Source organism: Schistocerca piceifrons, chromosome 4, assembly GCF_021461385.2.
Source record: "Schistocerca piceifrons isolate TAMUIC-IGC-003096 chromosome 4, iqSchPice1.1, whole genome shotgun sequence".
Lineage (NCBI taxonomy): Eukaryota > Metazoa > Arthropoda > Insecta > Orthoptera > Acrididae > Schistocerca > Schistocerca piceifrons.
The window spans coordinates 353,441,221-353,462,784 of NC_060141.1; the positions used below are offsets into that span (position 1 = coordinate 353,441,221).

The 21,564-nt window shown below is 38.0% G+C and overlaps 1 protein-coding gene across 3 annotated transcripts in view; it reads left to right on the forward strand.

Annotated features, from left to right (window-relative positions):
- The window catches only part of LOC124794744 (laminin subunit gamma-1-like), a 337,502-nt gene that overhangs the window by 248,616 nt on the left and 67,322 nt on the right, over positions 1-21,564 (forward strand). For all 3 annotated transcript variants that reach the window (XR_007016605.1, XM_047258351.1, XM_047258352.1), the window contains 2 exons: positions 1,050-1,180; positions 16,825-16,935. Coding sequence is in view for 2 of the 3 variants with exons in the window: in XM_047258351.1 (XP_047114307.1) it covers positions 1,050-1,180; positions 16,825-16,935 (242 nt within the window). In the remaining variant the exon portion in view is untranslated. The remainder of the gene's footprint in view (positions 1-1,049; positions 1,181-16,824; positions 16,936-21,564) is intronic.

Sequence of the window (21,564 nt, forward strand, 5' to 3'; positions counted from 1 at the left end):
AGCCCTTTCCCTGTTCACATTCCAGCTCTATGCAGTGCTCATTTCACCATTGCACCCACTCTTTTTACTTCTCTCCTTTTTCGTACCACCGCCACCCCCCACCTCTCGCCTGCCCCTCGTCTAACCTGCAGCACTTCACTGTTCACCATCCCACCCTACTATCCCTCCCCCTCCCCCTCTCCACCCCAGCCTCCTCCTTACCCCACACAGATGTCACTCCCATCATGCACTGCTGCTGCTGCTGCTGCTGCTTGCAATGTGGCTGCAGTTGCGTGAGACTACAGTCGTGTGTGTGTGTGTGTGTGTGTGTGTGTGTGTGTGTGTGTGTGTGTGTGTGTGTGTGTGTGTGTCTGTCTGTCTGTCATCTATTTTTGACAAAGGCTTTCTGGCTGAAAGCTTTATTTGTGACTGTCTTTTTGTTGTGTTTATCTGCAACTTAGCATCTCCACCATATGGTGAGTAGCAACTTTCCTTTTCATAACTAAATATATTTGTTTTGATGTTTTTTTTACCTCCTGTATTAATCTGTATGAATAGTTTTGGAACATCCTTTATATCACTAACTTGTCCCTTATTATCTTTGGTATCTCTCTGTTTCATATTTTGTTTGCCATCTTAAGTTTTAAGGTTTATCATCACTTTCTGAATGTCTCTAGTTTCTTTATTTCCATGAGTCACATTTTACTTTTGCTGAGCATATGAGAACTGTACTTTTGAATTAAACAAATGAGATGTACACTTAAACTCTTTCTCTTAATTTTCCATTGAAAACTATGTATGTAACTACAACTATTATATCTTAAAACTATTGTTTTTCCTGTATTTTACTCTTACTTTTAATATTTCTGTGTGCCAATTTGTGGACAACAGAAATAGTAATTATTCCTAGATTTTACGTAATGTTTATCTGCTTGTGTACTTTCTGAGAGCACAGAGACAACTTGTTCACTCTCAGTTTGTGTTTGATAAGAATCCTTGAATTAAATGATGGATTTCCTGTAAGACATGTCAGCTGGAAGGAATAATGCCCAAATTCTTCCATTTTACAGAACAATACAGATTATCTGGATGTAATTGGATCAATCTCTCTGAATGCAGCTCAGACATTATCAGCTGCTCTGAATCATCAAAATTACCGAATTTTTCATATCGCTAAAGAAGCAAAAGCAATGGTTGCCAGGTAATCCTATTGTAATATTACTGATTGTACTATTTTTAGTATGTGGTCATACCAAACAATCAAAGAGAAAAGGCAGTCACTGCCAGATAACTATTTTTTTAGTTTCACTTAATTGTACAGTTTTTAGTTTGTGTGGACACCAACCATCAGACTAGCAATTCTTCTCGGTTTAGTGTTTTTCATGTGAGTGCTGTATGGTGGAGCAGGATGGCCCTCTGTAAGCTTGTGTTGCATAAAGAGAAGGGAAAATAATAGCATCTGTAGGGGTAGCAATTACTTGTTTGAAGATAAATGGTAAGAAGATGCACATGTTAAGAAGCTGTTGTGATGTACTCTTCTGTGGCAGCAATAATTTATTATACATGTACAGGAACACTGCAACATGAAACAAAAGTTAAGAACTTAATTTTTTCATCATAATCAATGGTTTTTGAAAGCATGCAAGTATGTCATTCATGGTTTAAATAATGAAAAACTGCATCAGTTACACATTTTTCCATCCTTAGCAAAATGTGTTTTAAGAATTTATTCTCAGTTTCATGTACATTTGGTTACGTGTATATTTTTGTGATGTTTACATTTGTGATTTTCTGCCTCTCTTGTGCTGGAGTTGTCTTTTTGAGGTTATAAAGTATTGTGCCTCTTCCACTACACAGAATATGTCTCTCTCTCTCTCTCTCTCTCTCTCTCTCTCTCTCTCTCTCTCTCTCTCTCTCTCTCTCTCTCTCTCTCACACACACACACACACAATCACACACACACACACACACACACACACAATCACACACAATTTAAGAATTCGCTGATTGCACCATAGGTGTTTGGTGATAGTGATAGTGGTGGAAGCTATCACAATAGTTACTTAGCTACACTCAATCAGTATGCCAAACGATATGTGCTGATGCGTAACTGCACTCTATCAATCTCACATGCAGGCATGGTCAACTTACACAGCAGTAAGAACACTCCATTGTGCCAGCTGTGCAGAATCCCTCAATGTAGTGGTGTTATGGTTAGATCACAACATGGCACCGGCTGACTAGCAGAGAATGAGAGTAAACTTGTGGCTGTTCAGGCATAAACTGACTGACTAGCTGGTCTCATGTGATTAGTGGGCCAAAGATGCTTTGGTTTCCTTGCTGCCAGTGCCCTCACCAGACATAGATTTAAAGACACTTATCGATAGTTCCGCATCTTCCATATATATCTGGTGGGGTTACAAGATCTCTTCCATGTGGAATTGGCACATAGGGCTGAAAGTGACCAGGCCAACATAGGGAGGACAGCAAGGTTGCAGTGAGCAGTTGCTAGAGGAAGTATCTGGTCATTTCCAAGGTAATACTCTGGTTCCCACACAATGGTCGCAGAACCAAAGGTAGAGACTCCAAAGGCAGTATGAGAACTTTGTAAGCAGGCTATGTCAATGCTGGTACCAGTAGCCCTGGCAGTTCTTCACAAGGGGAGATGGATTGATGTCTACAAGGGTCCACTGTACTATCTGGGAGGGAAGGACCAGATGTCCATCTGCAGCAAGGCGATGAAAGACCTGATGTTGGGTATGTCACCACTGCAGCAGTCCTCTGGATGGGGAGACATCTGGTTGGAATGCTGCAGCTGAAGCAGTTTACTGTGTCTGCACAGCATCCCTCACATAGTCATTACCAGAACCAGCTGGCATCCTTATTGTATTGCAGTGAACCCCTGGAACCAATCTGGAGTCCGCTCGAAAGTGTGCCCCCACATCAAGGTGCCATTCAAAATGGTGTTGCTTCCTATTTGGCTCGTTCATGTAGTAAGAAGAGAAGATTCAGCAGTTTACAATGATGGCATGGGTGCAGAAAGTTGTTAGCTGATCATCCTGACTTCATGAGGAAAATGAGAAAAGGAGTCTACCACAATAAACCAAACTGCTTCAAGGAAGGAGCCAATGAAATCCACATGCAGCTGAGTGTACTGTTTTGAACATCCTCTTCAAAAGAGGCATGTGTTGTGCCACTCAAAATGGTGAATCAATATTTCATCACCTGTGATAAAGTTTGACAAGAATCAGCAAGCAGTTTGGTAGAGATGTTGCCTCTTTCCTCCTTATGCTTCTCATTTGGGTTTTGAGGAACCCAGTGGGCACAAACCTTTGACTGTGCTAACTTGTGATGATGTTCGGTTCGTGGGGCACTCGACTGCATGGTCATCAGTGCCCGTACAAAGTCCCAGTTTTTGCACAGTCCAATTTTTTTACACAGTCCAATCTAGCCACTGTCACGAATGATGATGATGACAAAATGATGAGCACAACACAAACATCCAGTCCTCAGGGAGAGAAAATCCCCAACCTGGCTGGGAATCGAACCTGGGACCCCGTGATCCAGTGGCAGCAATGCTAGCCACTGAATGACGAACGGCAGACGTACTAACTTGTGAACAAGTGTGTCAGCATTACCAAAAGAGGTGTGAAGTTTAGCACTGAGTTGCTTGATTGTTATTTGTCAATTGTTTCAAATAAGAGTGTCCATGCCTTGCAACATTGCAGACATCACAGTTGTGTGCAGTCAACCTATTTGTAAGAGATCAGATATATTTCTTTCTCCTTGTTCTTTTGATGACCTACACTTTGGCCAGCAATTTACAGTTCTTTTCTCCACTGCTGAGAGCCTGCAGACATTGTTTAAATGCCTGTGAATATTTCTGATGGTCTGGTCTTCTGCTAAAAGAAATTCAATAACTGCTCTTTGCTTGGAATGCACCTCAGTTGCAGATGCTGTTTTGAAAACCAGCTATAGTGCTTCTATCTACCAGGAGCTACTGCAAATATTTAGATGATACAGGAATGTTAAATGATGTCATAAACAATATAACAGTTTTTGAACAAAAATTGGCTGATAAAAAATATATTGTATCATTTATTTAGTGCCCCTAATAATTAACCTTACCTAAAAGCAATTGACTTGGGAGCTGGAGTTTTCTGTAGTGCTATGACATTTTCTTGGACCAAAGGCCTGCTTTACTGAGAATGTTGCTGAGGTACATGACAGAACACTGGAAAAAAGAAACATTTGAAAAAATTATGCATGACACTTGAAAAAATTACGCATGAGGCCTTTGTCTGCAAGTGCCATGAAAACAAGATGCAAATTATGTAAATGTTCTTTGTTAGTATGTCCTGTTGCCGAAATGTCATACATGTAGTTTGCACAGTAGGGGATGCCTGTAATGAACTGTTCCAAAAATCTTTGGAATATGGCTAGTGCACTAGCAATTTTGAATAACAATCTATTATACTAATAGAGGACAGGGGAGGTGTTCAGCACCAAAATTTTCTGGATTTGTTATCTAATGGAGGTTGAGAATAAGCTTCTATGAGATGGTTTTGGAAAAAAAAGGTGATCCCAGACAGTTTAGAAAAGAGCTGATCAAGGGTTGGCAACAGCTAGGAATCTACTTCTGTTTGTGCATTGACTGTAAGCTTAAAATTGCCACACAAGTGAAGGAAGCCACCTGGCTTTCATACTACCATCAAAGAGTAAGTCCATGGGCTAAAAGAGATGAGGAAAAACATTTGTTGTTTTTCCAATCTGCCTGATTTCAGGGTAACTTCATCTCTGAGTGGTTCAAATGGCTCTGAGCACTATGGGACTTAACATCTGAGATCATCAGTCCCCTAGAACTTAGAACTACTTAAACCTAACTAACCTAAAGGACATCACACACATCCATGCCTGAGGCAGGATTCGAATCTGCGACCATAGCAGTCACACAGTTCCAGACTGAAGTGCCTAGAACCGCTCAGCCACACTGGCCGGCATCTCTGAATGCTATCAGAACTTGACAAGCTTAAAAAAAACAGCAGCCCAAAGGTTTTAACACAATGGGGACATGAAAATTCAAAACCTTAACTAAACCTGTATAAAAAAAAGTGCAAATCAGAAGTAGATGCTCTCTATTGCTTCACATTGCACTGAAGCTAGCCACAGGATGCTGAACAGAAAACCCAAATGTGGAGTATGCATGCAGTCCAAAAATGTTTTCTATGAAAGGATCTGCAGTATGCAGCAATCAGGGAAGTTACTGTCCGAGTAATGTGGTTATATCTAACTGACACTGAAATCTCATGGCACCCATAAATCCATAATTTTGGCTGCACATTGTCCAATGGCAGAGCATCAATACTGAAGTATGATGACTGATTTATCATCAACACTGATGCACAAGTATCAGAGAGAAACATCACTGGTACTTCTTGTAATACTGCATGTAAGATTATCTTCCTATGCCCTATTTTACCATTACTGTCTGTAATATTATTAATCTGATTTGGTGTAGGACATTGCATGATACCTGCCACAATTTGAGACACTCCTGCAACTTGCTCTTTATGAAAACATTGGTGACCTTCAGTTTCATAATGAAAACACTGATGACCTGCATACAGTATAAAACAGTTTGGACTGCTAGGAAACAACTGAAACCACCACAATCAGTGACTCGGAACAATGTTGGGCAGCACACAACAGGGCTTGTGAGCTGCCACCGCATAACACTCATTCATCACATTAATATCTGATGGGGAAGTCTGATGCACTGAGTCTTTTCAGTCTGGAGCCATTCAGATTTGAGAATCAGAAGAAAATGTCTGATGTGTAACCTGTGAGATTTCAAAATCACATACAATGCATAACACTTCTGCTGGAGATAGCGTCTGACTCTTGTCATGGGACAAATGGATTACCACATCTGAAATTAAACTTTCAGCATAGAATTGGCCACATGTGCACATAAATCTGAACTTTCTCCTTAAACCTTTAAGATTTGCAATCCACAAAATATTGTTTTCTAAATCAGATTTGCAATTTGCAAAATCTCTAAATAGGCTGCTACTACATCATCTAAGAGAAAAAAAAGTTCCTTATGTTGACTGAGCTATTGCTGCTACAGTTCAAAAAGCTTCACGTCTGTGACAGTTGTGCCTTGATACAAAAGTAACCTTCTCATTATCAATAATGTGACTCACTCTTCTATGGCAACAGTTATTTATGACACATGTATAACTACACTGCAACATGTAACAAAAGCTAATAAATTCACAATGAAATAAATAAACTGTCCTGAGCCACAAAGAAATCTAAGAAATCACACTGTGCATACTGAACACACACTGTTGCAGTATATTAATTTAGGTAAGTAATAGTGATAAGATGGTGGTCGAAACCATTGTAACAAGTAGTTATTTAGCTAGAGTCAGTCAATACCAGTGCATAGGTACTTAGGTCTGACTTCCCTGCAACAGTCTTACATATAGGTATTATCAGCACACAACAGTGAGAACAGTCCACTGCTCTAACCAGCAGAATCTGTAAATATAGCAGTGTTGTAGGCTAGATCAGAGTATGGCAACAACTGACTAGCAAAGAATGCGAATGAACTTGTGAACAGTTGGGCTTAAATTGACTGTCTAGATTATCAAATGTGATTTTTCGGTTGGAGATGTTGTGTTTTCTTTGCTGGCAATGCCTTTGCCGGAGGTAGACACAATGACAGTTGTTGATAGTTCCGGGTCTTTCATCAATACAAGCAGTGGAGTTGTAAGACAAAGAGTATGTGATATTATTATACTTGACTGGTTCTGCAACAAGTTTATGTAGTATGGAAAATAATATGTGAAATGAGTCAAGACATACACTTATAAAAAAGATTGGATGCCAGAGAATAAGTCTGTAGGTTGCATTAGCAACTAACAATCATAAAAATGTGATGATATATTTCAGTTAATAGAAGCTGTGTACATATTCATGTGCATGTCTTGTACAATAATGATTCAAAGGACCATTAGATAGAAGTAGTAAAATCAGCTCAAAAGTTACTGCTCTCATAAAAATGGTTGACTTCTCAGTTATATCAAGTAGCTGTTGTTTATATACTGCCTCTGGATTAATATTTACATTACTTCATAGACTAGAATTAAAAATCCCACCTTGCAAGGAAGGAACAGCTAAGAGAGCAATGTCAATGTGGAAATTATTTTTGTGTCTTGCATTGTGGTTGTGTAAATTGCAATTTAGCTAAAACTGGTGTTTATTATTATCCCTAGTGGCCATGAAAAGATAAATTAAATGCAAATGGAAGTGAATTTAAGAATTCCAAACATATATGAGGTGTAAGGTACTGATGCAGGGAAACAGGAACTGAGCCATCTTGTATCAACCTCACTAGTTTCTACTTTAATCACCAGACCATAAACTATTTAGAAGACAAAAATTAAATCAAAACTTTTTGTTTTACTAGAATTCTTATTGGCTTCTTTTCTGACTTCAATCAATCACATATTACTCCACTCACCAAGCTAGCTTTGACCCCACTAAACATAATCCAAAGAGCTCCAAAAGCACAGTAATCTTACTATCATAATCTTTTAGAGGGTTATCCAAGATGTGTAGTTATCTTTACAAAATGTACACAGTGCTTACTTTTTGTACACATACTTTATTCACTTAGTTGTATTACTCCACATTGGTCATCAAACTGCAGCCTGCAGGCTGCATGCAGCCCAGATCATGTTTTTGTGTGGCCCACGATCCTCCTCAGCTTCACATGGGTAGCATTAGTTGTCTACTTGTCTGGTGTAGCAGTGTTTTGTCTACAGAAACTGTGTAGAATTGTGATTAAAGTCAAGTAAGTAATTAGGCAACTGAAAACCATCCACCACTTTCATTTAACACACCACTTGCTGGTGTTCTGCAGCCGCCAAATGCATGAGCGGCATGCTAGCCAACAATGTGAGCCCCCCATCAAACGCGCCACGTACACATGGCCGCTCATTTGTCGGTGGTGGGCTTGTTCCACAGCCACCTCATAGTTGGCTTGGTCATGTCAGTGTGTCAGTCATGAACTAAGTTTCAGTGCACCTGAGCATTTGTCGTGTATTGAGTGTTTTTGTTCAATATTTGGTGATATAATTATCAGTGTAATAAATAATGTCTGATGTACACTCAAGAACAATGTCTAAGAGGTAAATATGTGAGGAGAAAAGAAGTTTTCAAGAAATATGGGAAGAAGAGTTTTGCTTTATAAGTGGACACAAAGAGGGTGCTGCTACTTGCTTAATATACCAGGATACGATTGTGGGATTGAAGAGATACAATTCTTTTCGCCACTACACAAGTAAGCACAAATCATTTACAGTAGCTTTTCCTTTGCATTGAAATGAAAGAAAGGAAAAAATTGCTCATCTAAAATCTACCATTTGTTGTCAACAAAACGTTATGTTAGCAGCAGTTGGGCAAAGTGAGGCTTACACAAGAGCATCATACGAAGTATGTAATATTCTGGCAAAAAATATGAAAGCTTTGACTGATGCTGAATTAGTGAAGCGATGTATGATGATTGTTTCTGAAACTTTGTTTCAAAATTTCTCCAACAGTCAACAAATGTCAGGTGAAAAAAATAAGCTCACACTTTCAGAATCTACCTGTCAACGTTGTATAGAAGATATTTCAAAATATGTTTGAGCCAGTATTTAATAAAGTCAAACTATGCAACTACTTCAGTCTTGCATGTGATTCCAGTATAGATTTAGCTTCAATGGCTCAGTTTTCATTATTTGCGCATTACTGCACAAATGATGGGGTAATAGAGGAAGATTTTTTAGCAATTATAACCATGAAAGGTCACACAAAGGATGTGATTTTGTCTATGCAATTAAAGAACTTGTTAAAAAATTACTTATCTATGAGCAAATTAATATCAGTATGTACAGATGGTTGTCTGTCAATGATGGGCATCAACAATGGTTTGATAGCACTGATTAAGATGGAATGGAATTTGCCAAATTTACTCTCCATTCACTGCTTACTGCAACAAGAAAGTTCAGCATGTCAAATTTCAAATACCAAAAAATACAAAAAATATATACAATGGTTATAAGTGTTATAAATTTCATTCATGCCTGTGAACTTAATCACCAAAAATTTAAAGAACTTCTGCAGCAATTACAAGCTTGTTACAGTGATGTTCTCCTATATACTGCTGTCAGATGGCTAAGCAAAGGAAAAGAGCTGGTACGGTTTGTCAATTTGAAATCTGAAGTTATTTTATTCTTACAACAAAGTGGCAAAAATTATCCTGAACTTGATGATGATGAACGGTGGATACTTACAGCATTTTGACCACTATTACACAAAAATTGAACACACTTAACTTGGAATTACAAGGATGAAACAAGATAATTGGGCAAATGACTAACAAAATAATTGCATTTGAAGCCAAACTGCAATTATATATTAATGAACTTGAAGTAAAAGATCTGTCTAATTTCCCAACTGTTGCTATGCTCTGATCAGGCTTATCTGTCACTGAAACTATTTACCAAAACATGACAGAATATTTGGAAGCCTGTTTGGAAGAAATCAATAACAGATTTGCAGATGTTAGAAACATTTGAAACTGTTTCATTCTCTTGGCATGTTGGACATGATGATCTCAAATTATTCTGCCAATTTGGATTTCATTAAACTAATTTGCTAACTGAAATAATTGATCTTCAGCATTACACGCAGCTTAAAGCTCTGTTTTTAGAACATCGCGAAACACAACAGTACACTGACTTTTGGAAATGTGTGCTTAACAATTATAAAAATTTATGAGACTGTGCACAGTTCATTTTAACACTATTTCCTTCAACTTACCTTTGTGAGGCTTCATTTTCAAAAATGAAATACCTGAAAAATAAATTGGTTGTCCAGTCATTTAGAAGACGCAATGAGAATTGTATGCAGCCCCAATGACACAGATATAGATGACATAGCCAATAAAGTTCAACATCACAAGTCACATTAATGGAAAATTATATATTTGTATTTACATTTGTTTTGCAATTACGATGAATAAAAAACCAGATTCAATAAGAGACCTGTAGCTGAAAGTACTTTAAAATAAATTTCAGGAACAAGATACACTGTTCCCAGATTTGTTTTTGGTAGTGGCTTAAAATTACTAATGATTCCCTTCCTTCCCTTCACCCTTCATGTGCACCTGCCTAGCTACATGAATATTGTATTATTATGCAAGTCATGTGAATTTTATTTTCACAGAGATAATTAAACTGGAATGAACTAGTCAGATGCAATGTACGCTTTTATCCAGTTTATTGAAATTTGATCAGCAGCATTTTATGCAGTTTTCAAGACTCGTAAACAAGGTGACAGTCATTCTGAGAAAGTCTGTGAATGGCACATGTCATCATTGACTCATGCTACCACAACGATTATTCCAGTCAGTCTCAACACTCGACTCCTCTGAAGACTGACTAAAAATTTAATTGTTGACAACATGACACAACTACTCGTATGTCTCCTACAAATATATCCCTCATAATCTAATAGTTGTCAAACAAAATTTAAAAATCTTTTTCCCTGTATTGCAGAATTTCAGTGTCATAAACATGGCTTATTGTTGTCAGCAGCTGCACAGCAATGTTATTTGGTGAAGGAGTCGCATACATCCAACAGTTGCGAGAGGTTTGTTTCCAAAAGTACTATTTCATTTTAACAGGTGCTAATGTTTACAGTTTCTGAAGAATGATAAGTGATATATATCCAAATCCAGTAAAGAATAAATGATTTGCAGCTGTCGGCTGTACCTGTCTCCTTCATCAAATGAAAAATATAATTACTGGAAGAATTGTAAGTAGGAGCGTGTAAAGTTGTTCTATCACCTTTACAGGTGCCACTTGGTACAGGGGCAGACAGATTTGTAGTTGCGGTGGGAGGGGACATAATAATGGAAATGTTTTCTTGTTTGTTTCTCAGTGCTGACAACGAATGGGTGTGTGCGCCTCATACCAATTATCTGCTATTGTATCAATCTTAAATGAAAGTGCGTTGGATTCATGAATGCACATTATAGAGACAGTCATATGCAGTACATATTTGTTAAAAGACATAGTCATTAGCTCTTAAAAATGTGTGTGTGTGTGTTTTTATCCTCCACTTCTCCTCATAAACCCTCGGATCAATTTAAACCACACTGATACACATATTATTTTTAATCTGTAAAGAAATATTGTGGGGTAAACAAAGGTAACATTTTATTGGGGTGGGGGATGGTAATGTGGAGTGAGAAGGGGGAGGAGGACATGGACACATACAGGGGGAGTGCGAAATGGACAGATAGAGGGGTGAAGAGATGGTGAGTGAGGGGAAAGCTGAGATGGACAACATAGAGTGAGGGAAGGAAGAGACAGAATAACATAAGATTGGAATAAATACATATCTAACCAATGCCAGATACCTCGTCTAGTATGAAATAAAATTAAGGCTGTTGTTGTTTAGTCAAGTGAGTTGAAGAAAAATGACTTTCAAAACAGGTAGAAAATAGTTGTGATCGTGTCTCATGTTACATAATACATTTAAATATGACTCCATTTGCTGTTTTTAACCATCTGTTCACAAAGACAACACAGCAACATTTTGTTGGGCAATTACAGTGTTACAATTTATGGGTCACTGAGGGTGGCAGAAATCTGAAACAGAGAACATTCTGCACATAGTGGTCTGAATGGTATCGACTTTAACAGCAAGTGCTAGAAAGTCAGTGGTAAACCTCTTGCTTCTTTATTATAGCTAGTCTATTGAAGGTTCATAACACACCATTTACATGGTTTGCTAGTTAATAAAAAGACCTGGAAATCTGCGGCCCGACGTGCCACATGATATTGTTAGTTTTGGCCTTTGAGCAAAAAAGTTTGATGACCACTGCTCTATAACATACTGTAATTACATGAGGCAACAACGCACTAAAGTACATGAGAGAAACTATTGGCCAATTCTTCAAGTCAGCATATTAGGAGACACTATTTTTAATCTGAAAAACGTTCTGAAAAGAGCATCCTAATTACATTATTTCTACCAAGCAGTAAATTCACTTGAGAAAACTGTAAAATAACAGAGACAGAATGGCTGGCCACTACTTACTTTCAGGAGGCAAAATTCCAAGTATTGCTTATGAACACATTTAAGAATTGAAAAAACAATATCTATATTTCAGAACTGTTAGTTTCTTTTCTAGAGAGAGAAGAAAGACAGACTGGGAAAGGTTGAAGGTTACTCAGTCCCAAGGGGTCCAGCTGTAGTGAGGATGGGGGAGATAGAATGTTTCTATTTGCAGCACTTACATTATCTATATGGTGACAAAACTGTGTCTTAACTTACAGTTATGTACCAGTTGTAAGCCTGTTGTGTTATCCTCTAGACAGTGTCTGATATGGTTCTTTGAGTCCTTGATTTGGATACTTGTATTAGAAGCAAACATTACTGTTTTGAGAGACTGCAGAAGGTTCAGCAGTGACCCAGAAATGGCTAAGAAACTGAAAGGGAAAATCTTTCACAAATAATGATGAGAGCTACACCTGCAAAAGTTTTCCAAGATTATGTGGATGAGGATGCATTGGAAGACATAGTGCACAGATTGGTTTCTGATGATATAGAGTAAGGAAAGGCCATCAGTACAAAATAAGTATGCAATTATAGAAAAACAGTGGAGGTAAGCACTCTTGTGTTGGCAAAGGAGTAAATGAGTGGAACAATTTTCCAGGGGATATTATCAGTCAGTTCCCAGAAAGCATCACTAAAATTAAACAGTTGTTCCAATAGTGGCAAAACACCAAAGATTCTAAAAATAGGATAATGATAAATTTAATTTTATTTATTGTGTGGTAAATTATTGTCCAGTAATACTAGAGAGATAATGTAAGTATATGAGGTGCTTATGTCATGTTCACTGCATCAGCTTACCTTGTATTTCTTAGCAATCAAATTTATAGTCAAGGCATTCGGTGGTTGAAGGGCACAGAAAAAAGGCAGAATAAGTGAATTTGATTTACTTGGTTCATATCATACATATCCTAATCATTTGATTAGAGTACAGGAGACACATCAAATTATGGTTAATACTTTTTCATTGAAAATGAAGTGAGCGTATGGCATTGTTGGCCGGGAGGTCCCTTTTGGATTCAGCCGGCAAGTGCAAGTCATTTCAGTCAGTGCCACATTGGGCAAATTGCAGCTGTTGATGATGATGAAATGATGAGGGCAACACATTACTCAGTCCACGAGCAGAGAAAATCTCCAACCCGGCCAGGAATTGAACCCGAGCTCAGTGCATGGGAGGCAAGCATGTTACCACCCAGCTAAGCAGGCAGACATTTTCACTGATATAAAGCTATAGTTAATAAGATGGAGTTGTATTTAAACATTAATGCAACATTTTTGTGAAAAGATACCTTTACATGTTCACATACAAGACAGTTTATAAATTAGATCCTGCTAAGCTTCCAGACAATGTCTTTGTTCAGTGACAATATAGAATACACATACACACATAACTAGATTGTCCTGGTTACCTACCTTATACTGACACTCCATTTTAATTTCAGTCCATGTTCTGTATCAGTACTTTTTCATTATTTCTACTTTTGTCAATCTGTTTGTTATCTAGGTGAAAATAAATATTGATTTAAAATAAAAACAACTAATCCTCTGAAATTTCATAACAGAACAACCATCAGTAAAGCAAGTCATGTAGTATCATAACATCCTCTTTTCTCACATATTAATTGTACATTCCCGTGTATAACAATATATGTTAATAAATTTTACTTTCTGTTCATCATCTCAAAGTCAGGAAAGATTTATTATGTAGGAGAATGCTTCCTTGCTGAATTTCATTTAAGAAATGTTATCTACCAAATGGCAGTGGCACCTTAAAACAGTATTTGGACAAAGTACCTACTTAACACTTTCGGACAACAGGAAGTTACTTTTTATAGATTCTGCACAATGTCTCTTTTTTCCAAGATATCACCAGGTATAATAATTGCATGTTTTTGGGAATTGAGCCCCCGAGTCTGTGGTAGGAATGTGGTATGGGGAGACTGACAAGGTGTACTAAAGGCTAATTTTATAAAGCGGTTGCTCTTAAGTTAGCACAGAAAAGAACTTTGACTGCTGAACATAGAAATCTATATTACATTAATGTTAATCACAGACAGTGAACTTAATCTGACTTTTGACTAGTAAAATGTTGTGGAATAAGTTCAGTTAAATAGCATTTATCATTTCAAAACCTAGTGACACTATAAAAGAATGGACTTTGTTTTATGCAATACTAGATGAAGAGAAATATAAACCACAAGGAAGTTATTGTTTGCACTCCAGCACTGCTGAAGTTTGAAAAAAATTTTCTGGGTGTAAGGTTAGGTTAAGGAGATTATTACTAATGTATGTGATGAGTGAAGGTAATAAATGACTGTTAAAAATTCTTGGAGGTAACTTGTAATTACTGTAAAAAAGTTTAAAGGTATTTCATAGACATTTTGCAACAGAGTAAGAAAATGAAATTTTGGTGATTTTGAGTACATGTAGGCCAGTCAGTAATTACACCTTATCAATTAATAGACACCAGTGTGGCATGGTGACTCAATGGTTATGGGCTAGTGTGGACTTTAATCTCTTGTCAGTCCTAGTATTTTTTCTCGCACTTCTTTGTGCTTTTCCAATATTTGTTAATGTGAAAAGTGCCGAGCTCCACCAGGGTTTGGAGTCCATCTGGTTGGGTAAGTCACATCAGTGGCGGGAGAAAGGTAAGGGCATATCACCTCCAGAAAACATCAAGCCTAGTAAAGCACTTTGGTGTTCAACTTTTGAATTTATGAATGCTTTATCTAAGCAGACAATGCAAATGTATATCTCTGCTGCTCTTTGTGCCAATAGTCTCTTTATCACTGAATAACAATTACTTTAAAACCTGTGAACTATTGAAACCTTTTGATACACAGAAAATTGCCTAAATCAATGGCAAAAAATGGATGGGGGAAGGTGGGGTGGTTGTATGGCTATTACAGATTTCTTCTGCATGCAACAAGTTCCACAAAGTTCTTGAGCATTCTTCTGCTTATTTTCTTGGATCCTTACTACCTGAGACTCTTTCAGTAACAAATACGAGGGTAAGTCAATTATTATCTGCAAAGTAGTTAAAAATTTTTATTGTAATCTAATAGGAAACTTACAAGAACATCATTTTTCGACATAGTCTCCTTGAATTTCAATGCACTTGGTCCATCATGGTACAAGCTTCCTGATGCCCTCATAGAAGAAGGTTCTTGGTTGAGCTGTGAACCAGGAATGCACCATTCCTTTCACTGCTTCATCTGAGGCAAATCAATGGCCACTTAATGCCTGTTTGAGTGGACCAAACAAGTGATAGTCAGGAGGGGAAGATCGAGATTATATGGAGGATGATCCAGTACTTCAAATTTGAGTTTCTGGAGCATTTCAGCAGTGTGAGCAGCAGTATGCAGATGGGTATTGTCATGCAACAATACAACACCTTTTGACAGCAATCCTCGATGTTTGCTTCGAATTGCACGCTTTAGCCTGGCAGTAAGGATCTCAGTGTAACAGATACTGTTTATTGTTGTGCCCCTTTCCCCACAATATTACAGTATTGGACCTTGTGTGTCCCAAAAAACTGTAAGCATCAGTTTTCCTGCGGACGGTTGGGTCCTGAACTTTTTCTTGCATGGCGAATTTGGATGTTTCCATTCCATACTCTGCCGTTTACACTCTGGCTTGTTATGATGGATCCATGTTTCATCACCAGTAATGATCCTGTCTAAGAAGTTGTCCCCTTCATTACCATAGTGATCCAAATGTTTTTTGCAGATGTCCAAGTGTGTTTGTTTATGCGACTTCGTGAGTTGTTTTGAGACCCATCTTGCACAAACTTTATGAAACCCAAGTCTGTTGTGGATGATTTCATAGGCAGAACCATGAATAATTTGCAGACAATGTGCCACTTTGTTAATAGTTAATTGTCTGTCCAAGCGAATCAGTTCACATGAACACTCAATGGTTTCTTCATTTGTGGTGGTAAATGGTCATCCGGCTCCTTCATCGGGTGTAACACTTGTGCAACCATTTAGGAATTTTTCAATCCATTTGCAGACACTCCGTTGTGGCAAAACACTGCTCCCATACTGTACTGAAAGTCTTCAATGAATTTCAGCCCCTGATACGCATTCCAACCACAAAAAATGGTTCACTGGATGTTGCTCTACTTTGATGCAAACAGACAGCGGAGCAGCCGTGATTAACAGCATGGCAGCGATAATGAAACTAACCTAGCAGCTTGAAAATTGCAAAGATACAACAACAAATAAACAAAGCATGCATCATCAATGTAAAACAATAGTACTACCAAAATAAACAAAAATATAACTAAATTGCGGATAATAATTGACTTACCCTCGTACTATGTATCTGTGATGTGCATTTAATACCTGTAGTCCAAGTTGCATAATGGTGTAGATGGCCGACATTTATGGTGGTGCTGAGTCTGTTTCTTGTTAATTTTGATCAACACTGAATGTCATTTATTTGATTCAAGTTCAGTGGTATGCAAAGTAGTGAATTTGTGAGCTTGGTTCACTTCATGATCTAAGAGCAAAATTAATCTCCAGTCACAGATGGTAATACAATGCATACCATAGGTGATGATTAGGTAACTTGTAAATACATTGTTGACAGATAACCAGAGATGATTTCATCAAGATCTGTCTATGATTTTTTTATTATTATTATTATTATTTTGTTTTACAGACAGCATGAAGATTTACAGTTCATCATGGACACAGCATCAGCAAGTGTGAAAGTAGCATCTGAAGTTAACAGAATGCCCACTGAAGCTATAAATAACCAGTATGCATTAAGGTACAGTAAACAGTCTAGCTATTTCAACTGTTTTTCACCAAACTACTCTTGACCATTTTTTCAGGCACTGTGTCCAATGTAGTCAGTACAGCACATAAATGCACAACATTCCTTGTTTACATGAACACAAACTACAAAATGATTAGAGGAAGAGCTCTAAAAAGTCCTAGTGCTCATACAACACACTTTTTCAATATTTTCATCTGTGGTTGCAGGTGTGGAGGTAGAATAAGAGGCAGTAAACCTGCGTTTGCATTCATTTGCCCATCTTAACTGTTAAAAATGAAAGAACAGACCTCTTATAACCCTTCATCATCTTTGGAGGAATTCTTGTTGCCAATGTACTACCTGAAACAAATTTATGTTGAAATGGTATTGCATCCGAGTGAAATATATGCAATACAAAACTTAAAGCAATACAAAGAAAATTATTCATGAACCTTGTTAAAATTACTAAGTAATATGTATTAACATGACAAAAACTAATTTCTTCTATTCAGTGGCATGGCAGCCCACAAAAGATTTTGAGAAAGGGGGTAAGATTTTAAAATTGCCAGTTCTGGTATAATTTATTTGGTGAACATGAAAATGTGCCATGCACCAAGAGCTAAATTTGACAAGAAGTACACAGAGCTTATTATCTTTGTACTATGTTGAAACTCAAATGGCAAGCCTGTTTCAATAGTGTGTGCAAAATATAACTTTTTATGTTATTTATATGAATGTGTATGGCACCTTTTTAGTCAACAAACTGAAATCACATCATCATATAATTAAATCCAGGTCATAGTATGAGATATGAAAAACAGGTATTAAATATCCACAAAAAAGTATTCATTTTCCCAAAAGTTTAGTTTCAAACAGAAAATAAAATAATTTAAAAAGATCAAAATGTTTGAGAAAATCATGTTGGATATCAACAAAAATGCCGTATATATAGGGATAAACTTTTAAAAAGGCTTATACAACTTGGATGTCATCCACAACACTTTATTTGGTTATGAATCTTCATATCTTATAACATTAATGGATATGATGTGTCACTTTCCAACTTTATATTTTTTTTAAAGTTGAGTGGTATACTTAAATTGAACAAAATGTGTTCTGAAAGCTGTGTATTTTTGACTGGTTAACTCAAGTGTAGCCCATGGCCAGTCTGTAACTAACTGAATGAGAAAAGTAACCCAAAATAGCCCACTAACTGGCTGGTGGAATCAACTCTTACAAGCAAATGACTGACAGAGGCAGCCCTCATCTCTCCTTTTTCACATTGTTGTGCAGCCATCCCAAATGGACTGAGAATTTGTAGCTCTATAATTGCGGGTGGTGCTACGTTGCACTCCATAGAGCTCAGTAAGTCCCAGTTTATGGAGAGCATGTAATATGAAACATAAAATATTACATTTTTTCTTCACTTTCAATGTAAAAATGGTTGTTTCTTTTCCTGATTGATGCATGTAAGTGGATTATTAACTACAGTTGTACAAGCCAACACAGCTGTGTTCTTCAGAGTGTATTACAATAGCTCTACTAAATAAAAGGGAATGCAGAATTATAAAGTCAACAAAGTTCATCACTGTCTACAGACCAAAGGGAAACTAGTGTTGTGATTCCATTGTGCAGATGCAGAGGGGGGTGTCCTTGATGTAATTAGGGACAGATGATGGACATAGTACTATACTGCCATCCTTATGTTGTGCTGGGAACCCTGGTGTCAGGGTGTTGGATGGGTTCCTTTCAGCAGCTTGAGGAGGGCTGAATGAGGAATATGGAATAAAACATCAATCAATCAATTTTGATATATGTTCTGTAAGTGTGTTGGTTATTTATTGTCTGATTTATTGTTCATATGTTGACATGTTCCTTTTCTGTCCTCAAGAAAATTTATTATCATTTTACACAAATTAGCATTGATATGTGTATGTGTATTAATTTTGCCTACATAATTTGGTAACCCAATAAAAAGAACAGTTTTGCTGTGGACAAGTACTTTCTGTATCCCCCAAAAAGCAATTTTGTCATGGAGGATGCACATGAACTGTTACACACCATCAGTAGCAAGATCCAGTGCCACCTGTAAAGCAATCAACAAATGCAGTGCCGTGAGTAAATCCAACCTTCAACAAAGTGCAGTCATCCAAATTGGGTGCCTCTGCTATGCTGGGTAGTAAAATCAAACCAGACCTAACAATATCATTGTTTCTGGTGCTCTTGATCGCACTGCAACCAGACACACCACTTAAAGACTTCCCATCCTTTGGCTCCTGTAGTTCTGCAGCATCGTTACAATTGTGGGACCTGTCATTTATGCTTGCACAGTTTGAAATATCATTCATGATTCTGTTGAATGTTTTTCAATCAGCAAGTCACTGGAGACCACATGTAGTGTACACTGGCATTCGGCAACATGGACCAGAGAGCAACCACTTCAATTTTGGACAGTATTTTGCACTCACCTCACCATTAAGCCTACCTTGCTCTCAAAACAGCTTTAGTTGCTCTTTGCGCTGAACTACTGGATAAAACGTTTAAACAAGTGCTATATTATGAAAAATGTGGTGACAATAACCCATCAGAGTGTTGGAAACATTTATGTGCTGCCGTTGACACAGGTAGGGTTTTTGAGGATTTGTTATTTCACAGGCTACTGTCTTCACAGGTACAGCTAGCTTTGATAGTACATGAAGGGCAACCTTTATATATGTTACTGCAAACTGCTGATAGGGTGCAGGCAGTGCTAGATTCGTCTACTGTACGACTACAGCATCAATAGCTCCTAATGCTCCAGGCAAATACAACTTACTACTCTTGAGCCCACCCAAAGACCTGATGCCTTTCTGTGCTGCCACCTCCTGATACGGACACTTACTCAGCACAGCTGAAGAACTTCAAAGTCTATGCACTATGGTGGAGATGATGACCAAGCAGTTTCAAGAGTTAAGGCTGTGGACTGCACCTAATAAAATGTTATGTTCATAATGTTCTTCTGTTCTCCAGTCTCAAGATCACAGCCAATTCGAAGCCGACCTCTGCTGATATCATAGCCATTTCTGATCCCAAGCCACAAAGTGCACAAAGCCGTGTGATTACCCAAACAGTAATGGAAATCAGTATTAGGTGTGCCACATGGCCAAACCGTATGTTTTTTTACCAAAGCTTTCGAAATGTGGTGCTACAGAAGAACGCTGAAGATTAGATGGGTAGATCACATAACTAATGAGGAGGTATTGAAGAGAACTGGGGAGAAGAGGAGTTTGTGGCACAACTTGACAAGAAGAAGGGACCGATTGGTAGGACATGTTCTGAGGCATCAAGGGATCACAAATTTAGCATTGGAGGGCAGCGTGGAGGGTAAAAATCGTAGAGGGACACCAAGAGAAGAATACACTAAGCAGATTCAGAAAGATGTAGGTTGCAGTAAGTACTGGGAGATGAAGAAGCCTGTACAGGATAGAGTAGCATGGAGAGCTGCATCAAACCAGTCTCAGGACTGAAGACAACAACAACAACAACAACAACAACAACATCTTACATACGGCACTGCCAGTAGAAGTAGCATTGTCTCACAACTAGTTGAAAATGGGAACACACTGGCCAATATGTCATCTGTGAGAGCAGTATAGCACCTGCTCAGTCATACTATGTCCAGCATACACCACAGCATATTAGCAGTCACATATTTCTGATAAAATTTATGATTTGGCTTTCTTGGTTGACACGAGTTAAGTGGTCAGTACATCCCTGCCTTGTGCACAGCAGATGTAAATATCTGATGAGCCCCTACATTTAATAGCTGTAAACAACTTCATTATCCTCACTCATGGCCACAAAAATCTGATGATCAATATAGGTTTCACTCCCCATTTCAAATGGACCTCTGTGGTTGCCAACATCGCTCACCCTAACTTAGGTGCTGATTTTCTTTCACATAATGCTCTTACTGTGGAATTGATAATCACGTGTCTGATAAATGGGATCAACAGTCAAGAAGTTAGTGGAATTCAGGGTCATTATGCAGTTGGCATGCTGAGAAAGGTCGACAGTATAAGTACACAGTTCTCACAGGACACTGACATTGTGCATGTTGTGGAGCCACAGAGGTCCATGCAGAAGTGTGGAATTAAGTGCAGTGACAAGCACTAAATACATATGACCCCAGGCACACCTGTTTCACATGTCCACAGGATTGCATAAGAGTTCCTTGTAGGGACTACAATAGTCTTTGAGGAAATTTTTCAGTTAGGAGTTGCAAGTCATTCCTGCAGTCCGTGGGTGTCTCCCCTGCACCTTTTTCATAAAAACAGCAGCTTGTGATATCCCTCCAGTGATTACCATAGATTGAATGCTAGAACTGTCTTGAATAGATATCCCATACCTGATATCCAAGAATTCATCTGTATGTTGGCAGGTGCAAATATTTTCACTTTTCTGAGCTACCACAAGCCTTTTTTTCATATTTAGACAATATCGTGGTATTCTTGTCTAAGACTCAGTTACTCAATAGGCATGTTCATGAAGTACAATAGAGACTTTATAGCCATGGAATTGTGTTTAAGAAAGGTAAGTAAGTGCATCACAAACAAAAGTGAAGTAACCTTCCTCAGTCATAGGACCTCAGCTCGTGGTACC